The following is a 19,727-nucleotide window of genomic DNA, read 5'->3' on the forward strand; positions in this document are numbered from 1 at the left end:
TTTATCTAAAAAAAAAAAAAAAAAAAAAAAAAAAAGAAAAAGACACGGACAAGACAATGTGTTTCATTACATCGCAGGGCGGCTTTTCCCAACTTTTTCATTCTCGTTGATTATTTGCTGTGATTCTCCTTTTGTACAGTACTACTACACCATATTTTACAGATCTGCGATCATATCGCTCTTCGCCATTGCTATCATACATAAGAATTTGCAAAAGGTATAATACCTGGTACCATGAACCGCGGAACATCCTCGTTTAGAAAAACGTCGTCGCTGTCGTTGTCGTGCTTGGCATCGGCGTCATCGTCAGCGTCAGCGTCAGCGTTAGCATCGTCATCGTCGTAGTTCTGAACGTAGGGTAGAACGTTTAGAAAAATTACCGAAAACTTGAACGAGGAACGGTAGCATTCGTCGTCTCGCGACATGTCGTCCTTAAATCGGCTCGCATTGGCGAACTGGTGATATTGGTGACAATGGTAGTGGTGCTGCTGTTGTTGGTGATAGTGTTCGTAGTGGCTGTAGTAGCGGCGGTGGTGGTTGTGGTGGTTGTGGTGGTGATGGTGATGGTGGTAAAGGTGGTGATAGTGACGGTAGCGGTGGTATTGGTGATAACGATGATAGCAACAGTTGCAGTTATGATGGCGGTGGCAATTGTAGTGAGTGGTAGCAGAGTGATGGCCCGTGGCAGGGGATCACTTGTCGGAACTCGGGCACTCCCCAGGCTGCTTCATTATCGTGTAGTCCAGTCGGTACTGGGCTGAAATTAAAAGGACTTCGTGTCTATCGTGATGACGACAATACGTGAGCAAATCATACGTGCGCGATTGCGAGTGGATCTTTCTTCGAAAATTTGTGTAGTATCCTAAGATAATTTTCTTTTTTCTTTCCTTTTTATCTACGTACACAGTGACTACATGTAATCCTGATTTCTCTATTGTCATGCCTGATAAAATTGCTTCATAATAACAATGTACACAATGACTCAAAAAGTAACATCCTTTGAGTATATCGACGCTCAAAGATACTTGTTCTAAACTAAGATAAAGGTTTGCACAGCGAACCGAGAGCCAGTCCTCCTTTAGGTAATGAAGACGACGACTGAATTACAATTACGAGGACGTACCTTTCTTCGTGAGGTCCTCCATCGTTTGATCTTTGCAGTCCACCGCGAGGTGATTACTACTGCCGCAGTTGTAGCAGGAGATCTTCGCCGGTGGTATCACTGCCGCCGCGTACGTCACCACCGGCGTGGGCGGCATGTATGACGCTTGTACCGGCGTCGCGGCGGCCGCGGCGTTTGGTGGAGGTGGTGGTGTGCCGCCGGACGCTCCAGGATGTCCCGTGTACGGATACATCATTTCGCCATTCGGTTGGTACGCGGTTGGATAGGCCGGTCGCGCTGCGGACGGCCCATGCAAGAAGTTGGAATAGATGCCAGTAGTGCTGGGCCGTATCCCTGCTGGGAAGTGTCCGTGCGGTAAATATGTAAGCTGCGAGTGTGTTGGCGGCGCCGGGAAAGAGACGGCAGCGCAATGCTGTAGACTCGGCGGTCCACTACCATTCCCGTTGCCGGCTCCGCCGTTCAGCATTCCTTGGCTCTTTTGACGCATCGTGGCACGCGCTTGCGGATTCTTCCTAGGAAGTTGCCTTTCCGGCACTGACGTCTGCATCGTCTGTTGTGGCGCCGGGGCGACGTGCGGCGGCGGCGGTGGTACCGTCGTCGTGGAGTGCACTGGCACGCTGTTCACGTGGTCGCTGACGGGCGGTGCGACGTTATTGTTGTCGGCGCCACTGACCCACGGCGCGGCTGGTGGCGTCTCGGGCGGTGACCTGCTGCCGGTGCTGTCGGAACTACTGCTCTGAGAACAGTGTCGACTGCTCTCGGAGTCGAGCCGTAGCGCTTGTAACTGCGCCAGGCAATATACGTGTTGAGCATTGCACCTGTAAACGTTACTCAATCATAGACATCGTAATTCATTTAAATTTTTACTCAGAACTACATATGTGTTCTTTCAATCCGAGATATGTTTGATCTGACGTAATTCGTACGTACCTTGAGTATCGGTTCTGCATTCCACCTACTGGCACGGTGAGACAAGCGTAACACGGTGCATTCTGGGCCGTGTACATGTGTGGTGGTGCGGGGTACATTTGTATTTGCGCGTGATCTAACGACGGCATAGCGGCGGGATAACGCCGCATGTTAGGAGTAGCCACGTGATTGTGATAATGATGCATCGTTGGATGCTGTTCTTGTAGCGACATTGATTTCCCGCTCGTGTTATTGCTATCACCTAAAACTTCCATTCCTGGTACGACCTGTGTAATAAGACAGACACTTAGTGGATAACTGAATATCGCGAACACAACGATATCTATGTAATATAAATATATATGTGTATGTATATACAGGGTGTCTCAGACCTCCATGATGACCCTTTGTGAGAACGTAGAACGGATTGAGGTGAGCAAGAAAGTCCTGTGCCGTTTTGCGATATTCGCAATAATAATCGAGATATTAAAAAAGATCGGTGAATGATCACGCGCAATATGGTAGATGAGCTGCAGTAACGCCGTTTGCCGTTATGTATACTTATACATTAAGGTTCGTATTCTGAGTTCTCTTTTAACGATAAATAAGCCTTTAAAAGAGGCTTAGAAGCCACCTGATTGGCTGAGAATACAGCCATTTAAGACACTTTTATCGATAAAAGAGGATTCAGAATATGGGCCTAAGTCAAACTGAACAAAAAGTTCTTTACCATTTTGTAAATAACTACATAGATTTTTAGATATTAATTAAAGAAAATTTGTGCATTATAGTATATAATCATATATGTAACAATTTTTTTTAATATTTAAAAATGTATGTGGTCATTTGCAAAATGGTAGAGGACTTTTTTGTTCAGTTTGACTTAATGTATAAGTATACAACGACAAACGGCGCCATTGCAGCTCATCTATCATATTGCGCGTGATCATTCACCAATCTTTTTTAATTAATATCTCGATTATTATTGCGAATATCGCAAAACGGCACAGGACTTTCTTGCTCACCTCAATCCGTTCTACGTTCTCACAAAGGGTCATCATGGAGGTCTGAGACACCCTGTATATAATATATAAACGATATAAACGATATATATATATATATATATATATATATATATATATATATATAAATTATCAGGTTTCTATATCTTTATTTCTATTAAGACTGACTTCTGAAACAATACAAAACGAGTGTAAGACTTATTTACCTCGTTTTCGATTGATTCTACAACTGGATGTGTGTTATTGCTTGTATTATCCAGCTTCTTGTCGGCTGGAATTTGGTTTAAGCCGTTAGTAGTTTGACTCTTAACTATACTCCTCAACTGTCCCACTGCGTTCGGTGTAAAACCAATATCCCTCAAATCCTCATCGCTCAACCTCCTGATCTATATTCCACATACATAGGAAGTTTAATTTCAACTCATATTTGCATACACAATGGTATTTAGTCAATAGTAAAGAAGTCGATTGACGATTTCTTGACGACGATTAGGTATAAACAAAGTTTCGCTTACCTCGTCGCGAGAAAGATTCTGCAGATTACCCTTGAAGTTCGGTATCTCCTTGCCCATAGTCTCCCGTAGAGAATCGCCAGAGTTCGACGACCTTAGTCGCGGCGGTGGCGGGACCTGTTTCTGTTGGGACGCTGGGATCAAAGTGGACGACGGGGTATTGTTGTCGACACTATTGTGCCGAGAAAAGCAGTTCGAAGAGCTTGTAATAGACAAAGGAACCGATCGCGATGATGGTAGTAGCGGTGGTTGTTGACTAGGAAGACTTCTGCTCGCGCCGAGTGTTGGTAGGGGCGGCAGGGAGTTGTTATTGTTGTTGTTAGTAGCGGTCGACCCGGAAATGCTCGTCTGACTGTTAGAACCGGTCGTTGACGACGTCGTCATGATGTTGGAGGTGGACTGGGTGACTTGCGTGGACGAGGTGCGTGGGTTGACGTTAGTCCTGCCGCGGCCCATAGGTGAGTTGCTGCGACTAGGGGATCTTGACTGGGACGGCGAGGACTGGCGGCTGACTAAGGGGGAAGGTGGATAAGCCAACATGTCGCCGGTGTGATACATCAGTTGGTTTCCCATCATAACCTGACCTGTCCATGGGGGCAGATGATTCACCGACGGGAAACCGAGATGAACGTATTGCGTGGTACCACCGGTTCCCATGGGTATTTGCTCCGGGGTCGCGGGCAGGCATAATCCTGGAGGAGGTATTGTAAGACCAGGCGGTACTCCAGTCATCATAGTGTTGTTCCTCATCGCCATTTCACCTGAATAATATACACAATATCAGTATATTTAAGCACTGTTTTATATTCGAGAAAAATAGTACATGGAAATTTCAAACAGTTTTGTTTTGTAAAAATGAACTGTGAGAAAAATAAAAAAGATTATTAGCAAATAGAATTCTTTGAAGTAAATTCTGCTAATCTAATTTTTGTAATTTACTTTGTCGTTTATTCAATTTTTAATATTTTTTATTCAGTTTGTAGTATTTTGTCGTCTATCCGTACTTTATCAAAATGTTTCCTTTGCGTGTTAACGGATATTTAGAAAATGTGTGACGTACCATGATAAGATTGCATCGGCGGTGGCGGCATTAAACAGCTACCTGGAATCTCAGGCTCCATTAACCTCTCGTTCGTACTCATGCAAGGTGCGCAACCCTGTATAAATTAAGATCACATATAGCTTCATACAAATAACAGTTTTCAGCTTTTAAAACAACTAATCGTGTTACCACGATGTACTGATAAATTGACATGCACAAATTTATATTTACATAATTGTCATTAAGATTAAATGAGAAGATATTGACCACGATTACTTCTCTTTCTCTCTGTTACATTTATCGAAAATACACCTATCCTAAATAGGTATCCTAAAAGGGTGTATAACACAATGAAGCAATGATATCGATATATATTACGTTACGTCACAATACATTAAGTATTAATCGAGGTGATTATGTCTCTTAGGACAACAGTCTATAACAGAGAGGGTAACAATGATCCATAATTTTAATGCAGTACGCGTGAATTCATATTTACTTACTTCCAATTTGGACCTTAATGCCTGTGGATAACCCGACATGGAACTTGAGAAAAATATACGTAACAGCCTAGACCTACCACGCATTCTTCACGTACAAATTATATAAATATATAAGCATATGCGACAATCAAATGATTAAATTGATTAAAAATATTATATAGAAATAATCAAATCTAATTCTGTAAGAAAGATATAAAAGGTTTATATAAAATATGTATAAAATAATTTTAAAAATTCTTTCGTCCATTCAAATTCAAAATAATTATATTTTAATTTTATACACGTTTCTGTAAAACTTAAAATAAATCGATACAAAATTGTCTCGAAATATGTTAACATAATATGATTAGGGTAAAATTATATATTCAATTATGTTTTATATTCAATTATGTTTTATATTCAATTATGTTTTATATTCAATTATGTTTTATATTCAATTATGTTGTATATTCAATTATATTTTATTATATTATATTGTTTATATTGTTATTATATTATATTGTTTTATATTATGTTTTATATTCTCTTGCTTCAAGCATGAAGTAAAACTATTTTACTTAATTTAGAATTTAATATTATTAATGTAATACTAATTCAAGGATTAATTTTTAAAATTTACTGGATATATAGAATTGAATAACTTGAGTTAAACAATAAATTCCCATAGTATTCAATAAAGGGAAATCGGCCAAATCGATTTTAAATTCATTGAGGAGTTTGTACTTAAAAAAATACGTAATAGGTCTGAGACTCTTTACACACATAAAGACGGGTTTCTCAAACTGCAGATGTTACGTGAAGTTACTACAAAAGAAAAATACTCATATTCTAAATTATGCATACAATTTTAAATATTATTTCGATTAAATTTTGTCCTAATTGTTTCCTCTCTTACGCACTGATGATTATGTTAATAGGATGATTTTGAGGGCCACACAGTCACATTAAAAAAAATTAAGTTAAATATGATTAAAAACAAAGAAACCAAATTTTCCTAATCAACTGTAAACTACAAGTATAACCGTGCACAACACAATAACTATATATTTAAAAAACGAGGATACAGATTAGCTACTTCACAACAAACAATATCCAACATAATTATCTAAAAATATTAACTTCTTATATAAAAAGTGAGACTTATTCATACAAAGAAGTATCCCTTATCCACAACCTTGCTTTAATCTTTACGCTGTAAGATATTGACCAACCACAATTGATTATTTTTAAAATTATCGATTGTGGTTGGCAAATTTCTTATGGCTTAAAGATTAAAGCAAGGTTGTGGATAAGAAATAAGAGTTGTCTTTTTAACTTTTAAATATCTGAAAAATCACCTGCTTATACATATTTAAAGACCAGAAGGAACTGACAACAACTATAAGGTAATCCATTGCATTATTTTGTAGAATTATAATTATAAATTAACTCATGCATTCTGTAGGATTGCTATTATAAATTAACTCATAAAATCAATTATTTGCTTGATGTAAAGGAAGGATTTAAAAGATACAGAATAATGCAATCGATAAGATAAAATATTCATAAAGCTGACGATTATTGCATTTCTACATTAAGAAAAAATATTGTGCATTACTTGTGCCGGCTTGAAAGAAGAGTTTATCTTTGAGAGATTCAGACGAGCTTCCTCCTCCTGGAGCTTGATGAATATGTTGCCGAATACACTTTTCTGCTCGTATGTGAACGCTGGATGGTTCAACGCCATCGTATACAGCAACAGCAGCTCTTCCAGGGGCTGATCGTCCATGTTGTTGAAGGTGGTCCCGTTCAGCAGATTGATGATCTCCTGGTGATCGAGGTTCGACAGGTTCTTATACAAGATTACCGCACAAGCGTAATTGCATGAGTGCAACAGCGCCATGTAGAGAGCCAGTTTTCTCCGCGTGCGCTTGTCTGTCACGTTGGAGCTTGTCGTTAGCTCGGCCAACTCGGAGATGCTGTTTGCATGGTGCTCCGTGTCGCGCAGGTCATTGTAATCCCGCTTGCCGATATCCTCGACGCATGTGCCAAGGTATCGTACTTCGAACGGCAAGCACATGTTCAGCAACGTGCACATTACATCGATACGTTTATAACTAAACAGATAAAACAATATAGATTAGTTGGGAAGTAACTCGTTACTTGTAACGAAGTTACAGTTACATTTTTTCGGTACTTAACTTAGTTACTTATTTTTAGTAATTTGTAATTTTTTTAAGTTACTTTAATAGTTACTTGGGAAACGTAAAATTAAAATTATATAGTAATCGTATATTAATTTAATAAATTTACCAACGTATTGATGGAGCATGTTATTAAATTCTTTTACCTCTACAAGACTATTATTAATAAATAACTAAATTTTTATTATATTAAGTATAGATTTTAAATTTGTTAAGTAAACAGATTAATTAATGTGATAGATATTAATTATAAAGTTCAATTCTTACATTTTAGTAAAGCTTAAAATGTAAGATTTTTGTATTTATATTAATAATTTACAATCATTTCAAGAAAGTAACTTAAAAGTAACGACTCATTACTTTTTGAGTAACTTTAATGAGTTACTTTTTATGACCAGTAACTTGTAACTGTAACTAGTTACATTTTCAGCAAAGGGAACTGTAATTGTAACTTTTTACAGTAACTGTAACTAGTTACTTTTAAAAAGTAACTTTCTCAACCCCATTTTTATTTATATTTTTTTGTTGCAATATAACTATCCTACATGATTATTGATTATTGATTGATATTAGTAGTATTATATTAATAATATAATATAATTCATATTGAAATACTAAAAAATATATATATAAGCGTAGATTAATATAAAATAATTATTTGTATAAATGTTATATACTATCTGAAAGTTCATCATGCATTGTATCTTCCACAAACAATTAATAATAGAATATAATTAAGGTACAATTTGCTGAAGCAAGCATTGTTGCACGTTGCTATATGTAATAATACATATCATGTATAAACATATACATACATAAACATTTTATATAATAATTTTAGCAATTTTACTTTAGCAAATAATATATATATATATATATATATATATATATATATGTATGTATGTATATGTATGTGTGTATATATACAATTGATATCTTAATCAATGGGAACTAACACATGTTTAGTGTCAAAAATTATCTGCAAAATTTAAAAAGTAACTTTCCATAACCAAGAGTCGCTTCCCGTCGCTTCGTACAAGGAACACAGAGCTACGAGACGACAAGAACATCTAAATGTCTAAAATTCAGCATCAGATCAAAAAGTACTGATGCACAAATAGCTGCAAGAAGCAATTTAACAGCAGACCAGTTTCAAATTCTCGCTCGTGTACTACTTAACAAGTTAGTTGAAAAATTTAAATGGAATCCACACACACAATGTAGATGAGCGAAAATCTAATGAAAATATGACATTCTAATGGAGCGTTAAGGCAACGGTAATCCCCTAACTCAAAATAAATGCACGCCAAGGCGATGAAACCTCGGTCGTTCCTATGCATGCTGCGGTCGCATCGCGAGCGGGTCGAGCGACGATGACGACGACGACGGCGACGCGTCGACGACGGTTACGCAAAATTACTCCTGAAATATCTCGAAGGGTGAAGATGCGCGCGTCGGGATCGCGCGTATAGGAAATAGTCGCACCGCGTCGCGACGCTTCCACATTACCTGGACAGATTCCCAAACCATGATACCACGTTCTCCTTACACACCATTGCCAGACAACATTGATACCACTTTGGGTGGGAGGAAAGCGCGGAGCGACGGAGCGGACAGCCACCAGCAGGCGCCTCTCTCTCTCTCTCTTTCTCTCTCTCCTTCTCTATCTTCCTCTCTCTCTCTCTTTTCTCTCACTCTCGCTCACTCTTTATCCGCCTCTCTTTTTCTCTTCTTTATCTCTCTCTCGCGCTCGAGGGCGCCGCACAATCAGGTTGACAATCCAGATCTCTGCGGGCTGGAGAGCCGTTTTACGCCAAATGCTCGATGACACTCCTCAGAATCCGTCAGAGAACGGCGACGGCGAGTCTTGCAGCAGCAGCAGGCGTATGAAATGCACAGTGGCGGTGATAGCGGTAGCGGTAGCGACAACACGGCGCACCGTTAAATGTCCACATTCGCGACACAGCGGGCGTAGATAGCGAGCACTGAGTGCGGGACACCCAGAGGAGAAAATACGATAATATCCAATCGGAGCTGGCGACGACAGAAGAACGAGCGTCGACGAGCGATCGGGTGCGATCGGGCCGCGCGTTTGTCCGTCCGTACAACCGTGGCGCGGTTCGTCGTCGGCAGAAACGGCGAATCTGTATTTCTCTCTCTCTCTCTTTCACTCTTTCTCCATCTCCCCTCTCCGTTAAACGAGCGAGCAAGCAAACGCGTGACGACAGTGTATTCCGCGTGCGTTTCTCTTTCGTTAAAATACCGCGTGTCTCCTCTCTTAAGAAACGCAAATACGTCGTACGATATGTACGCAATGATATATTATGCGCGACCGTTCGTTCGTATGTCTGTTCGTACACTCTCGCTGCTAGATAAACTCTTGCAATCCTCTCTCTCTCTTTGCCTCCCCTGCTTAACCCTCTCTCCTTCTGTCTCTTTCTCGCGCGCGCGCAAGATGCTATTACGCGAATATATCGGACAATCGGAGTTGAGAGATCCGTTCACATGGTCGCGTTAATAGTTAGACGACAATTTCCCGAAAAGTGGAAAGGATAATGTTGGTACCAAGGAAAATCTCTACACGATATAATTTTAAAGTCTGTTCTTTGTAATTGCACTGCTGAACTGGTGCAATAAATTGAAGGGAGACAAGTTTCTTCTCACTCTAACCTTTTGCATTAGTTCAGCAATGCAGCAATGCAGCAAGAATAGATCATTAAATTATATTGCGTAGAGATTTTCTTTAGGGGCGCCGCACACGAATTGACATACAGTAACGTAAGACGTACCATAAGAATTGACCAATCACTTTGAATATCGTCGAACCGTAAAGTCACCATTTTTGTGAATACTCGATTGTAATTGGTCCATTTTTACGGTACGTCTTACGTTACTGTCATGTCAATCGTGTGCGGTACCCCTTAAGCTGGTGGCACATAAAAAAACTTAAGCAGTAAAACGTAAGCAATAAGCAAATTGATCAATCACAGTCATTGATTCTTCTTACGGTCCAAGAATCAACAATTACTTACGGCCCTTAGTACCAACATTATCCCCTCCACTTTTCGGGAAATTGTCGCCTAACTCCCAGAGCCAGTCGAACATGCTATTAATATAGACGATGCATATAAACATCGGTATATTAAGCTGGTATAATACTCATCAAGAAGACGTATTGTATCGATTGAATGCGTCGTCGTTGATATGCATTGTCAATATTAAGATTATTTAATAGAAAGTTACTATTTAGTAGAGATGCCCGATTCTGAATCGATTCGATTCTTTCCCCAAAAATAGGCGTATTCGTGTTGTTTGCATTCTTCGCACTTTTCGTATTTAAAACCAGACAAAAGTATATTGGAATGTTTGGAAGAAGCAAAAGCAAGATAACTAACTCGATTGTTTCTTCCAAGCGTCTGATTAGGCGTCCATCTCTTTTTAAAAGCGAAAAGTATGAAACATGCAAGCAGCACGAACAACCCTTTTCCCCTAAATTTGTTAGGGAAAGAATCAAATCGATTAAGAATCGGGTATCTCTACTATTTAGTACGCGTATCAAGTGCACGATATAAACCAGACTATTGAGGTTCAATATGATACTGTTTATGGTACGTCGCATTTAATAGCGTTTTTCATTGGCAGAATTGGTGCGCACTGAGTGCGCACTAAGGCTTGTTCACAATATGTTATTATATTGAAAGATTGTCTTAAATAAATTCTCAAATATTTTTAACCAGTAATATAATATATATACCATCCGTACGAATCATTTTATTACCTAAAATATTTTTAAATATGTATTTAAGACACGATCTTATATATAAATAAATATGAAAATGTATTGTAAACAAGCCTTAGTGCGCACTCAATGCGCACCAGTTCTGCCAATGAAAAACGCTATAAGTTGGCTACTTTGCTACTTTTAACCATCGAGGGCTGCGTTCAGATTCCCTACCCGGGTGCATTCTAATACTAAAAGTGCTATAGTATATGTAATATATACTATAGTGTTTCTAGTAATAGAATGCACCTGGGTAGGAAATCTGAACGCATCCGAGGTGTTTACGAAAAAGCGCTCCGAGTTAGTTTCGAGTCAGCGGTATATATACCTCTCTATAATCCAAGTATTTCAAACCCCAATTCTGTCTGAAATAGTGACCGGGTTATTGAGAAATACTACATCTTGCAGCGTAGAATACAAATATATTAAGTATGTAAATATATGCTGCTACATATATCTAAATTTATATTAACAGTTTGCACGTATAAATTTATATATATAGTATCATAATATATTATTGCAAAATATATTAAAATGTTATTAGTTTTATTGATATGCAGCATTTATAAAGAATTATCTTTTATTCCAATTGTTTTATTGCTTACTAATATTACGTAATAATGAATAATTATATTAATGTATATACAAGTAGCACCAATGGACCTAGACATATGGAACATGTTATTTGAAGAAGAAGAAGAAGAAGGAGAAGAAGAATATTTAATACTAAATCGACAGCGGCATGTAAGAATTCCAAATTTCTACGCTGCTATCAAGATGTACGTCTCTCAATAACCCGGTCTTTATTTCAGACAGAGTTGGGGTCAGAACATGAAATACTTGGATTATAGAGAGGCATATATACTGCTGACTCGAAACTAACTCGGTACTTTTCCGTAAACACTCTCGATTAGCTTAGGCTGCGTTCAGATTCCACACCCGGGTGTATTCTATTACTAGAAGTGCTATAGTATATGTAACGTATACTATAGTGTTTCTAGTAATAGAGTGCACCCGGATGAAGAATCTGAACGCATCCTTAACCGGAGTTTGTGAAATCGGCCCTTAGAAAAACAATGTGTGGCCGACTTGTTCCTTTCGTCTGAAAACAGTTTTTAACGAACACACATTTCTATCGTGAAGGTTTGTAAGATTTCCAATTATCAAAATATTATTATGATCTAATTTAAATCAAATCAATATTTTTCGTACCACAACTATTTGTATTTCTAACTTATTCGTGTACATTACATTCTAACTTACATTCGTATACATTTTAGTGCATTGACAACTTTCTATAAAATCTGCGAGAATACTATAATACTGTTTCTAGGATGGCACCGAGATACGAATTGGCTGTCGGCCTTAATAAAGGTCACAAAACGACAAAGATCCGAGTGGCTAAAACCAAATCTGAGAAAGAGAAGACTGTCTGTCATCGACCGTCCAGACTTAAAGGGGTTAGTATGTTGTAAATGCCACATAACCTTCTTTCATTTTTATTGTACTCTGTATATACAAATCGATATGATCTGTGATAAAACATTTGATAAAACTTTCTAAAATCATTCTTTGATAATTATATATAAGTATTTTTCAGTTATGTCTTAATCCATCTTTAATTTCTCATAATAGAGACAAACCAAACATGGAAAGTTTGTAAGGGACTTAATTCGAGAAGTCACAGGACATGCTCCATATGAAAAGCGAGCTATGGAATTACTAAAGGTCTCTAAAGACAAGCGTGCTCTGAAATTCTTGAAGAGAAGGGTAAGTATATTGGAAACTGATATTTTCTCAACTCTACATAATCAGCATTTGTGCTACATGTACATAGGTTTTACATAAGATAGTAATATAAAGAATATGTGCAGCATTTTTTATGAATATTTTTCTATTTCTTAGCTGGGCACACATATTCGTGCCAAGAGGAAGCGAGAGGAGCTTGGAAACATCCTGGTACAAATGAGAAAAGCTGCACATCATTAACTTTTGTTGTCAAAACTCAAAATGCTATGCATTACTTAAAGAGATCAACATTTCAATTTAAAATATATTAATTTAAAATATATTAATTCTTAAGAATCTTTTTTTGAGTACTGCTTCACTGTATTTACTATCTTGAATGGAAATAATTTGAGTATTTTATAGCAATCACTAGTTTCATGTGTTAGTTCATCTTCTCAATTTCTTCTCAAATAATTATTTAAGGAGAATGTATTTCTAGATAATTATACTTAGAAATGAGATTCAGTGAGTACAGATTTATAAGTTATATAATTGCTTGGCCAGAACCGAATAATAAATACATTATACATCCTAATGCATTGACAACAGCAATAGATAAAAAAACAACAGACCAGCTGTGTGTTATATGTAAAATGTGCCCGGCTAAATATACACCGAGGAAACCTAAAAAGAAAACCAAATATGTTGATTAACTCGACCATTTTTATTTTTAATTTGATATAAAAGTGTTTCAACAAGATTAATATGCTTCATGTTAACTACATACATACCAGGTATTGCGCCAATAGTATTCATAAGACCAAATACGCTGCCAGCATGCTTTGGTGCGAGATCTGAAGGATTTACGGCAATCGCATTATTATGGAAGCCTGAAGCGCCAATAATTAAAGCAAGACACAATATCGCACTTTGAAAAGTTTCCACTTTCGCTGTAAAAGTCGATTTGTATATATATAGTTTCATTTCTAATCTATTCAATAATGACCAATTAAAAGATTACTTACACAGAACCAAAAGACTTCCAATTTCGGTGACAAAACAAACTGTTTGAGTTGTCTTGCGTGTCACAGTCACAGAAAAGCCGGACTTAATCATTCTTTCGGATAAAACTTTTCCCAAAAATGTACACGGCAACATCGATAACCATGGTACCATATTTACGACCCAGCCCTGTTTATTAAAAATTTTTTAATTAATAACGATCAATATAATGAAACAAACTTTCTTACGTCTATATGTTTGTTGTTACTTAATATTGTGACAATTTATTTATTTAAATCTTTTTAAACAAGATGAGTGTTTTAAACTTCTTCAAAATATTTTAATAAAATGTATACATATATATATATATATATATATATATATATATATATATATATATATATATATATATATATATATATATATATATATATATATATATATATATATATATATATATATATATATATATATATATATATATATATATATATATATATATATATATATATATATATATATATTTATATAAGATTTTTAAAAGATAACAAGATTACCTTAACTTCAGGAAATGTGTCATGGAAATATGTAGGCATCCATGACAGTAATACAAAAAAACAATTATTTTGGCAAGCATGTCCGATTACACAAGACCTGAAAATTTTCATTTGATAATCATAGAGATGGACAAGATAATCGATTTACTGTTATAATATTACATTTATAAGAAATTATAATCATGTTTTACTATTTCTACTATTCAAGGATTCAGAACTAGATAAGTACAAGAAGCTAGAAATATTACAATTTCCATGCACCATGATTACCAGAATGGAGGTGTTGATAGAAGCTTGAACCAAGGTAAATTATAGCTAGTGGTCCGCTCAGTAAAAGTTGCTCTTTCTTTAAATGGCAGGATGTAGTAGCTTAATAAGACTGTCCATGCCAAACTCATGCCCCCTATATCAGTAAATGAGTAAACATCATGAGTGTATCTTATATTTTTTAAAAAATAATTTTCTAATAAAATCTTTTAAAAAAGCTTATCCTTCTTAGAATTATGCATTTGGTTTTTAAATTGCAGTTTTATTTAACTCCTTAACTTGATATATTTACAACTTCTCAGTGTGATATTTACAGCATTTTCTATTCTTTTCTGATATATTCTACTCATTACTCAAACTCAATAATACCCAAGGTTTGAAAGACAATCATCCAGTTATAGTTCTCCAAGAGAAAGGAGCCCAAGGATCCAGTGAGTAATATACCCAGAGCAGATCCTGATGTTAATAAGCTAAAGAAGGAGGCGCGTTCTGTCTCATGCAAGCGTTGACTGATCAAACTTATCATGCTAGGAAAATGCATTCCTGCAATATATATTTACAAGTCTTTTTAACCTCAGATTATTTTAAAATATATAGCATATCTAATATAAAACTTACCTTGGAATGCACCATTTATCATTCTTACTGTTGTAACCAGTATGATACAGATCTCACCTTTGGGAAATCTTATCACTTCTGGCATGAAAAAGGTTGTTATTGACCAACCAAAAGCAGATATCCATAATACTTTCTGTCCACCAATTCTGTCGCTAATGTAACCACTGGCCACTTGCAACAGTGTGTATCCCCAGAAGAAACTGGACAATACTATACCAGAGTCTGGCTTTGACCAGTACTTCTCTTTGCTGACAACAGGTATCAACAAAGGGACAGATGTACGTGTGGCATATATCAGACATGTTCCGATTAGCAACAACCAGAACCATTTCTTCCTTTCCTTCCTGAAACAGATACTCTTTTTTGTCGATTTTAACATTACTACTTATAATATTTGTATCTTGTTATTGACGAAATATTCGATATATAATCGGCGACATGTATAACTTAAATATAAATCTATACATTATAAGAAACTATTTATAAAAATATATAGCTGTAAAAAATAGTCAATATCCATAACTTTTCTGAATTCTAAATCCAGGAAATAACGTAGAATATTTTTTTTATTACACACCTCGACCAGGATGAATCAGTCTTGTCATCAGACGATATACTCAGTGACATTTCCAGTTGCATGATCACGTATAATCGTTTAACTAGTCGACAATCGTTTTAATTTACGCGCTAGAACATCGGACCTCATCGAGGTCTTGGAATGTACCGCAATTCTCACACGCATATTTGGGAGATGTTCCGCTGCCGGCTTGTCAAAACTCCATCACATAACACGTCATATTGCGATTGTGGCATCTAGTTTGTTCTTTTTAGTTGCACTAGAACAAAGTTAGGGCATTTTTAAAGGGAATAATTTCCAAAAATACGGGAATATACAGAAGTGTAAAAAGAATGCGAAGAGTGCAAGACTCATGATGCAATGTTTTCTGCGTCATAAATAAAAACAATTTATCAATTGTGCATATATCTTATCATATATATTATGTACAGAAATTAAAGGATTACTCTTCTCAATTAAAAGGAGATAAGCAATACGTAATAAGTTGAAATGAACAGACCTTATATTCTCGGTTTTTATGCAAAATTAACGCGTCCAATCAATGGCTGCAATTCTGGGCTTTAGTTGTATAGCTAAAAGAACAGAAAGAGAAGGGGGAGAGAGAGAGAGAGAGAGAGATTAATCTCATCTGACATACGTATAGACAATACGTAATCTCATCTGACATACAACAGAAAATATAGCAACAGCATTAACAAACTAAACTTGCGACTTTAAGTATATATTAATTTATTTTTTAAGCTAAAAATGTCTACAAAAGTTAAATACTTTGTTATTATTTTAAGCGCTATTTTTAATTTATGCTATTGTAAAATTCGTCCTTTTTAAACAGATTATGTTTAGTGACTACTCTCTTCGGCTTGACTCAGGATGGCGGTTAGGTTTCCGAAATATCGATTCGTAAATGTAAAACAGTGAAGAAAGAAATATATTCGATAACTCCGTCTGTTGTATAATTATTGATTACAATTAATTCGTGACACGGTAAAGAGTCCTTGAATCCTTTGTCGTTTGCATTTTTATCCTTGAATACCGTTCCCTCTTTCCCTGTGATTTTGGCGCTATCTACGTTGTTGTTGGACCATTGTTGTTCGTGGCCATCTATATTCGATATCTTACACTATGCAAGTCATGATATATATAACATTGATAGCGTCTAAAAATTGACATTTTAAATATTCAAGGACAAATGGCAGAGGTAAGTTAAAAACATATCAATTACATAATTATTTTTTTTATCAATATGTACTTATATTAAGAATTGAGTAAAAATGCTTTTTTATCTTGCTCTTTATTTGTTGTACCACTATCAATTTAAGATTTGATAAGTGAACATTATTTTATTTCAGATGGATAGTGAAGACAGTATATGTAATTCAATAATTATCTATTGTAAGTTTACCTTTGCATGCACTAAATATTATGTCTTATGTATTTTGCCGATTGCAGGAAGTTAAAAAAAATTAAGATCTAATGTTTGATCTTTTAGGTAAGGAGTATGCAGAAAAATTGAAAACATTGTTACAGCACCCTAATGTTCTTCAATTTAAAGAACAGTTTGCTTGCAATCCATTTTTGCAAATAGCTGCTATTATTGTGATAGCATCGCTATTGACCCCAGTTCTTCTTTTTATTGTACTTGCTATTGTCAGTGCTGTATTTGCATTTATTGGTTTTATGATGATTCAAGGTAAGAAATAATATTTCTATTTTCTGTCACAAAATCATAGTTATATTCTTGCATAAATAAATATATTTTCAGTGACAGTATTGGCAATTGGTGCGAGTATCTTAAGCTGCATTCTTTTCTATATCGCAAGTGCTTTTACAATGATAGGATTATGTACTCTTTCTATCTATTATACATTATATTATGCACGTCATGCGTTTAATCTTTTAACTTCGCGATAAAGTTAATGATAGTTTTGTACAAATTTGTTACATTTCTAAAAACCACTCTATATGATCTTTAAATATTTTCTATATATATATATATATATATATATGTGTATATATATATATATATATATATATATATATATATATATATATATATATATATATATATATTCTATTTTGGCTTCTGTCAAATTATAGATCATATAAAGTAGACTTTAATAAGAGTGAAGAGTTACATGTAATATTTTTTACTAATTTATCATTAATTACTATTTTATTATGAATAAACTATATTTAATAAACTAAACTCTGTTTAATATATTTATTTTCAAATCTTAAAATATGTAAATTTAAATAGATATGAATAAATGCAATATATTTATTTAATTATAATGAAACTGCTGGAATGTTTGGTTGAAGATTTTCATCTCTAACTTCAGAACTTTCACCAGTAGACAAATATATTTCATGCCATAAGGAATCAATTAATTTTTCATTGATCTTTTGATTTTCATAACAAAAGTGATGAATATAATCACATTTGTTTGTAACATCTATGTGTCAAGAATTAAGGATCACATTTATTGTCCATAAATATGTTAATTTCTTTAAAGTCTGTTTCATAATTATTACATTCTTATATTATATATTAGATGTTACCTTTATAAAAAGTAAATAACTTGTAATAATATTGAATTTTGGAAAAGGATACAACCTTTAATGCTATGTTTTGAAGCTTCATAATCCCACTGTATTCTTGTTAATTTTTTGTATAGCTTTAACTTTTCTCTAAAACATACAGTAAAGAATAGCAATAAATAATGAGAATAAGTAAAAATATATTAATATATTTCCATTTCACACATACCTTCCTTGTTCTAATACTTGTTGATCTTGTAAATTTGGGTTAGCTAATTTGGATTTTAGGTTATTCCGTTGTGCTTCCAACTGTTTGATCTCTTGTAAGAACTTCTTCTTTTCCACTTCCAATTCTTTCTATAAAAAAAAATATATATAATTCAACAATGGTAGAATACCAAAGAAAAAATAAACAGAATATCCTAACAGCACAGATGTCCAGGGGACATCCAAAGTACATCCTGAGGAAATCCTGAGGACATTTTAACATCCTCAAGAGATCTTATGCTGTCTAGGTATTCATCATACTTACTAAATAAATATTATGTTCCTCTAAATCATTAATTTTGTGCTTTAAAGTTTCAGTTTCTGCACTCAGGGTTTCTTTCATAGTAGCTAGCTTTGTTTTTAATTCCTTAATTTTAGATTCATCTTCTGTCAAAATATATATTAGCTACATTGAAATTTATATATTTTTTTCTTAATTTATACTTTAGAAAAATGTCAATATAATAAATGACATATTAACTTCCTTACTTCTTATTTTTATGAAAATTAGATATGTGTATTCACAGTTAAGAAAGTCTTACCATTACATCGTTGATCCTGGTTTTTTATAATTTTATTTACAATTTCTGTTTGTGACAGTAACAAATTCTTAAGCACGGACGTGTCCACTTTTACATACTTCGCTTTCAGCTGTTCTATTTTCTCCATTATAACTACTTTATATACTCGTTATGATATAAAATGTATGCTTGATGTAAATACCAGTAAATACTAATATACGTTAAAATTTGAATTGTTGCAACAGCATTATTCCCAAGTGGTGGGGCGTATTCCTCCACTTGGCTATTACTACCACTTTCATGCGCATGTAGAGCCAGCGGCACGGTGCTTGTTTTCATGCTGGATTGCTTGCTGGATGGAAATACTCTGTTCTGATTGGTGCATTTCTGAAGATAGATGGAAATGCACCAATCAAAACAGAGTATTTCCATCCAGCAAGCAATCCAACATGAAAACAAGCGCCGCTGACTTTACTGTCGTAAAACCAAAAATGCCAGCATCTTATTGCATCAAAAAATATCGTAACAAAAAAATAGATGGTATTGGACGTTATTTGTCCTGCTTATTTTCAACAAA

At 35.2% G+C, this 19,727-nt stretch overlaps 5 protein-coding genes across 9 annotated transcripts; 2 read left to right on the forward strand and 3 right to left on the reverse strand.

The window, feature by feature from the left end:
* Positions 1-605: 605 nt before the first annotated feature.
* LOC116842786 (atrophin-1) lies at positions 606-9,738 on the reverse strand. 3 transcript variants are annotated; one of them, XM_032812482.1, is made up of 9 exons: positions 8,804-9,738; positions 6,709-7,207; positions 4,627-4,723; positions 4,151-4,327; positions 3,570-4,078; positions 3,261-3,440; positions 2,054-2,319; positions 1,124-1,941; positions 606-757 (listed from the first exon to the last, which is right to left on the reverse strand). In XM_032812482.1, exons 1-9 carry the CDS (start codon positions 8,848-8,850, stop codon positions 693-695), a joined length of 2,658 nt encoding a protein of 885 aa, XP_032668373.1. In that variant the 5' UTR covers positions 8,851-9,738; the 3' UTR covers positions 606-692. The 3 variants fall into 3 exon arrangements, with proteins under 3 accessions (XP_032668373.1, XP_032668372.1, XP_032668374.1); XM_032812481.1 differs by having other exon boundaries at positions 3,570-4,327; positions 8,804-9,737; XM_032812483.1 differs by lacking the exons at positions 6,709-7,207; positions 8,804-9,738 and adding an exon at positions 5,112-5,510 and having other exon boundaries at positions 3,570-4,327.
* Positions 9,739-12,049: 2,311 nt separating this feature from the next.
* On the forward strand, positions 12,050-13,160 carry LOC116842796 (60S ribosomal protein L36-like). The gene is made up of 4 exons (XM_032812498.1): positions 12,050-12,218; positions 12,409-12,535; positions 12,711-12,845; positions 12,981-13,160. Exons 2-4 carry the CDS (start codon positions 12,410-12,412, stop codon positions 13,062-13,064), a joined length of 345 nt encoding a protein of 114 aa, XP_032668389.1. The 5' UTR covers positions 12,050-12,218; position 12,409; the 3' UTR covers positions 13,065-13,160.
* A 173-nt stretch (positions 13,161-13,333) lies between these two features.
* LOC116842793 (solute carrier family 17 member 9) lies at positions 13,334-16,454 on the reverse strand. Of its 2 annotated transcripts, XM_032812493.1 has the most exons (9): positions 16,324-16,454; positions 15,825-16,083; positions 15,248-15,591; positions 14,999-15,172; positions 14,633-14,765; positions 14,363-14,459; positions 13,829-13,994; positions 13,595-13,753; positions 13,334-13,487 (listed from the first exon to the last, which is right to left on the reverse strand). In XM_032812493.1, the coding sequence occupies exons 2-9, from the start codon at positions 15,884-15,886 to the stop codon at positions 13,348-13,350; spliced, it is 1,275 nt and encodes a 424-aa protein (XP_032668384.1). In that variant the 5' UTR covers positions 15,887-16,083; positions 16,324-16,454; the 3' UTR covers positions 13,334-13,347. The 2 variants fall into 2 exon arrangements, with proteins under 2 accessions (XP_032668384.1, XP_032668385.1); XM_032812494.1 differs by lacking the exon at positions 14,999-15,172.
* Positions 16,455-16,852: 398 nt separating this feature from the next.
* LOC116842795 lies at positions 16,853-18,016 on the forward strand. Its single transcript, XM_032812497.1, has 4 exons — positions 16,853-17,022; positions 17,174-17,216; positions 17,314-17,514; positions 17,587-18,016. Exons 1-4 carry the CDS (start codon positions 17,014-17,016, stop codon positions 17,733-17,735), a joined length of 402 nt encoding a protein of 133 aa, XP_032668388.1. The 5' UTR covers positions 16,853-17,013; the 3' UTR covers positions 17,736-18,016.
* A 5-nt stretch (positions 18,017-18,021) lies between these two features.
* On the reverse strand, positions 18,022-19,451 carry LOC116842794. 2 transcript variants are annotated; one of them, XM_032812496.1, is made up of 5 exons: positions 19,172-19,451; positions 18,895-19,013; positions 18,592-18,719; positions 18,436-18,512; positions 18,022-18,277 (listed from the first exon to the last, which is right to left on the reverse strand). In XM_032812496.1, exons 1-5 carry the CDS (start codon positions 19,296-19,298, stop codon positions 18,111-18,113), a joined length of 618 nt encoding a protein of 205 aa, XP_032668387.1. In that variant the 5' UTR covers positions 19,299-19,451; the 3' UTR covers positions 18,022-18,110. The 2 variants fall into 2 exon arrangements, with proteins under 2 accessions (XP_032668387.1, XP_032668386.1); XM_032812495.1 differs by having other exon boundaries at positions 18,895-19,016; positions 19,172-19,447.
* Between the last annotated feature and the right edge of the window lie 276 nt (positions 19,452-19,727).

The sequence above is a fragment of the Odontomachus brunneus genome, unplaced genomic scaffold (genome assembly GCF_010583005.1).
Source record: "Odontomachus brunneus isolate Ranch 3 - 2012 unplaced genomic scaffold, Obru_v1 Obru_scaffold_027, whole genome shotgun sequence".
NCBI lineage: Eukaryota > Metazoa > Arthropoda > Insecta > Hymenoptera > Formicidae > Odontomachus > Odontomachus brunneus.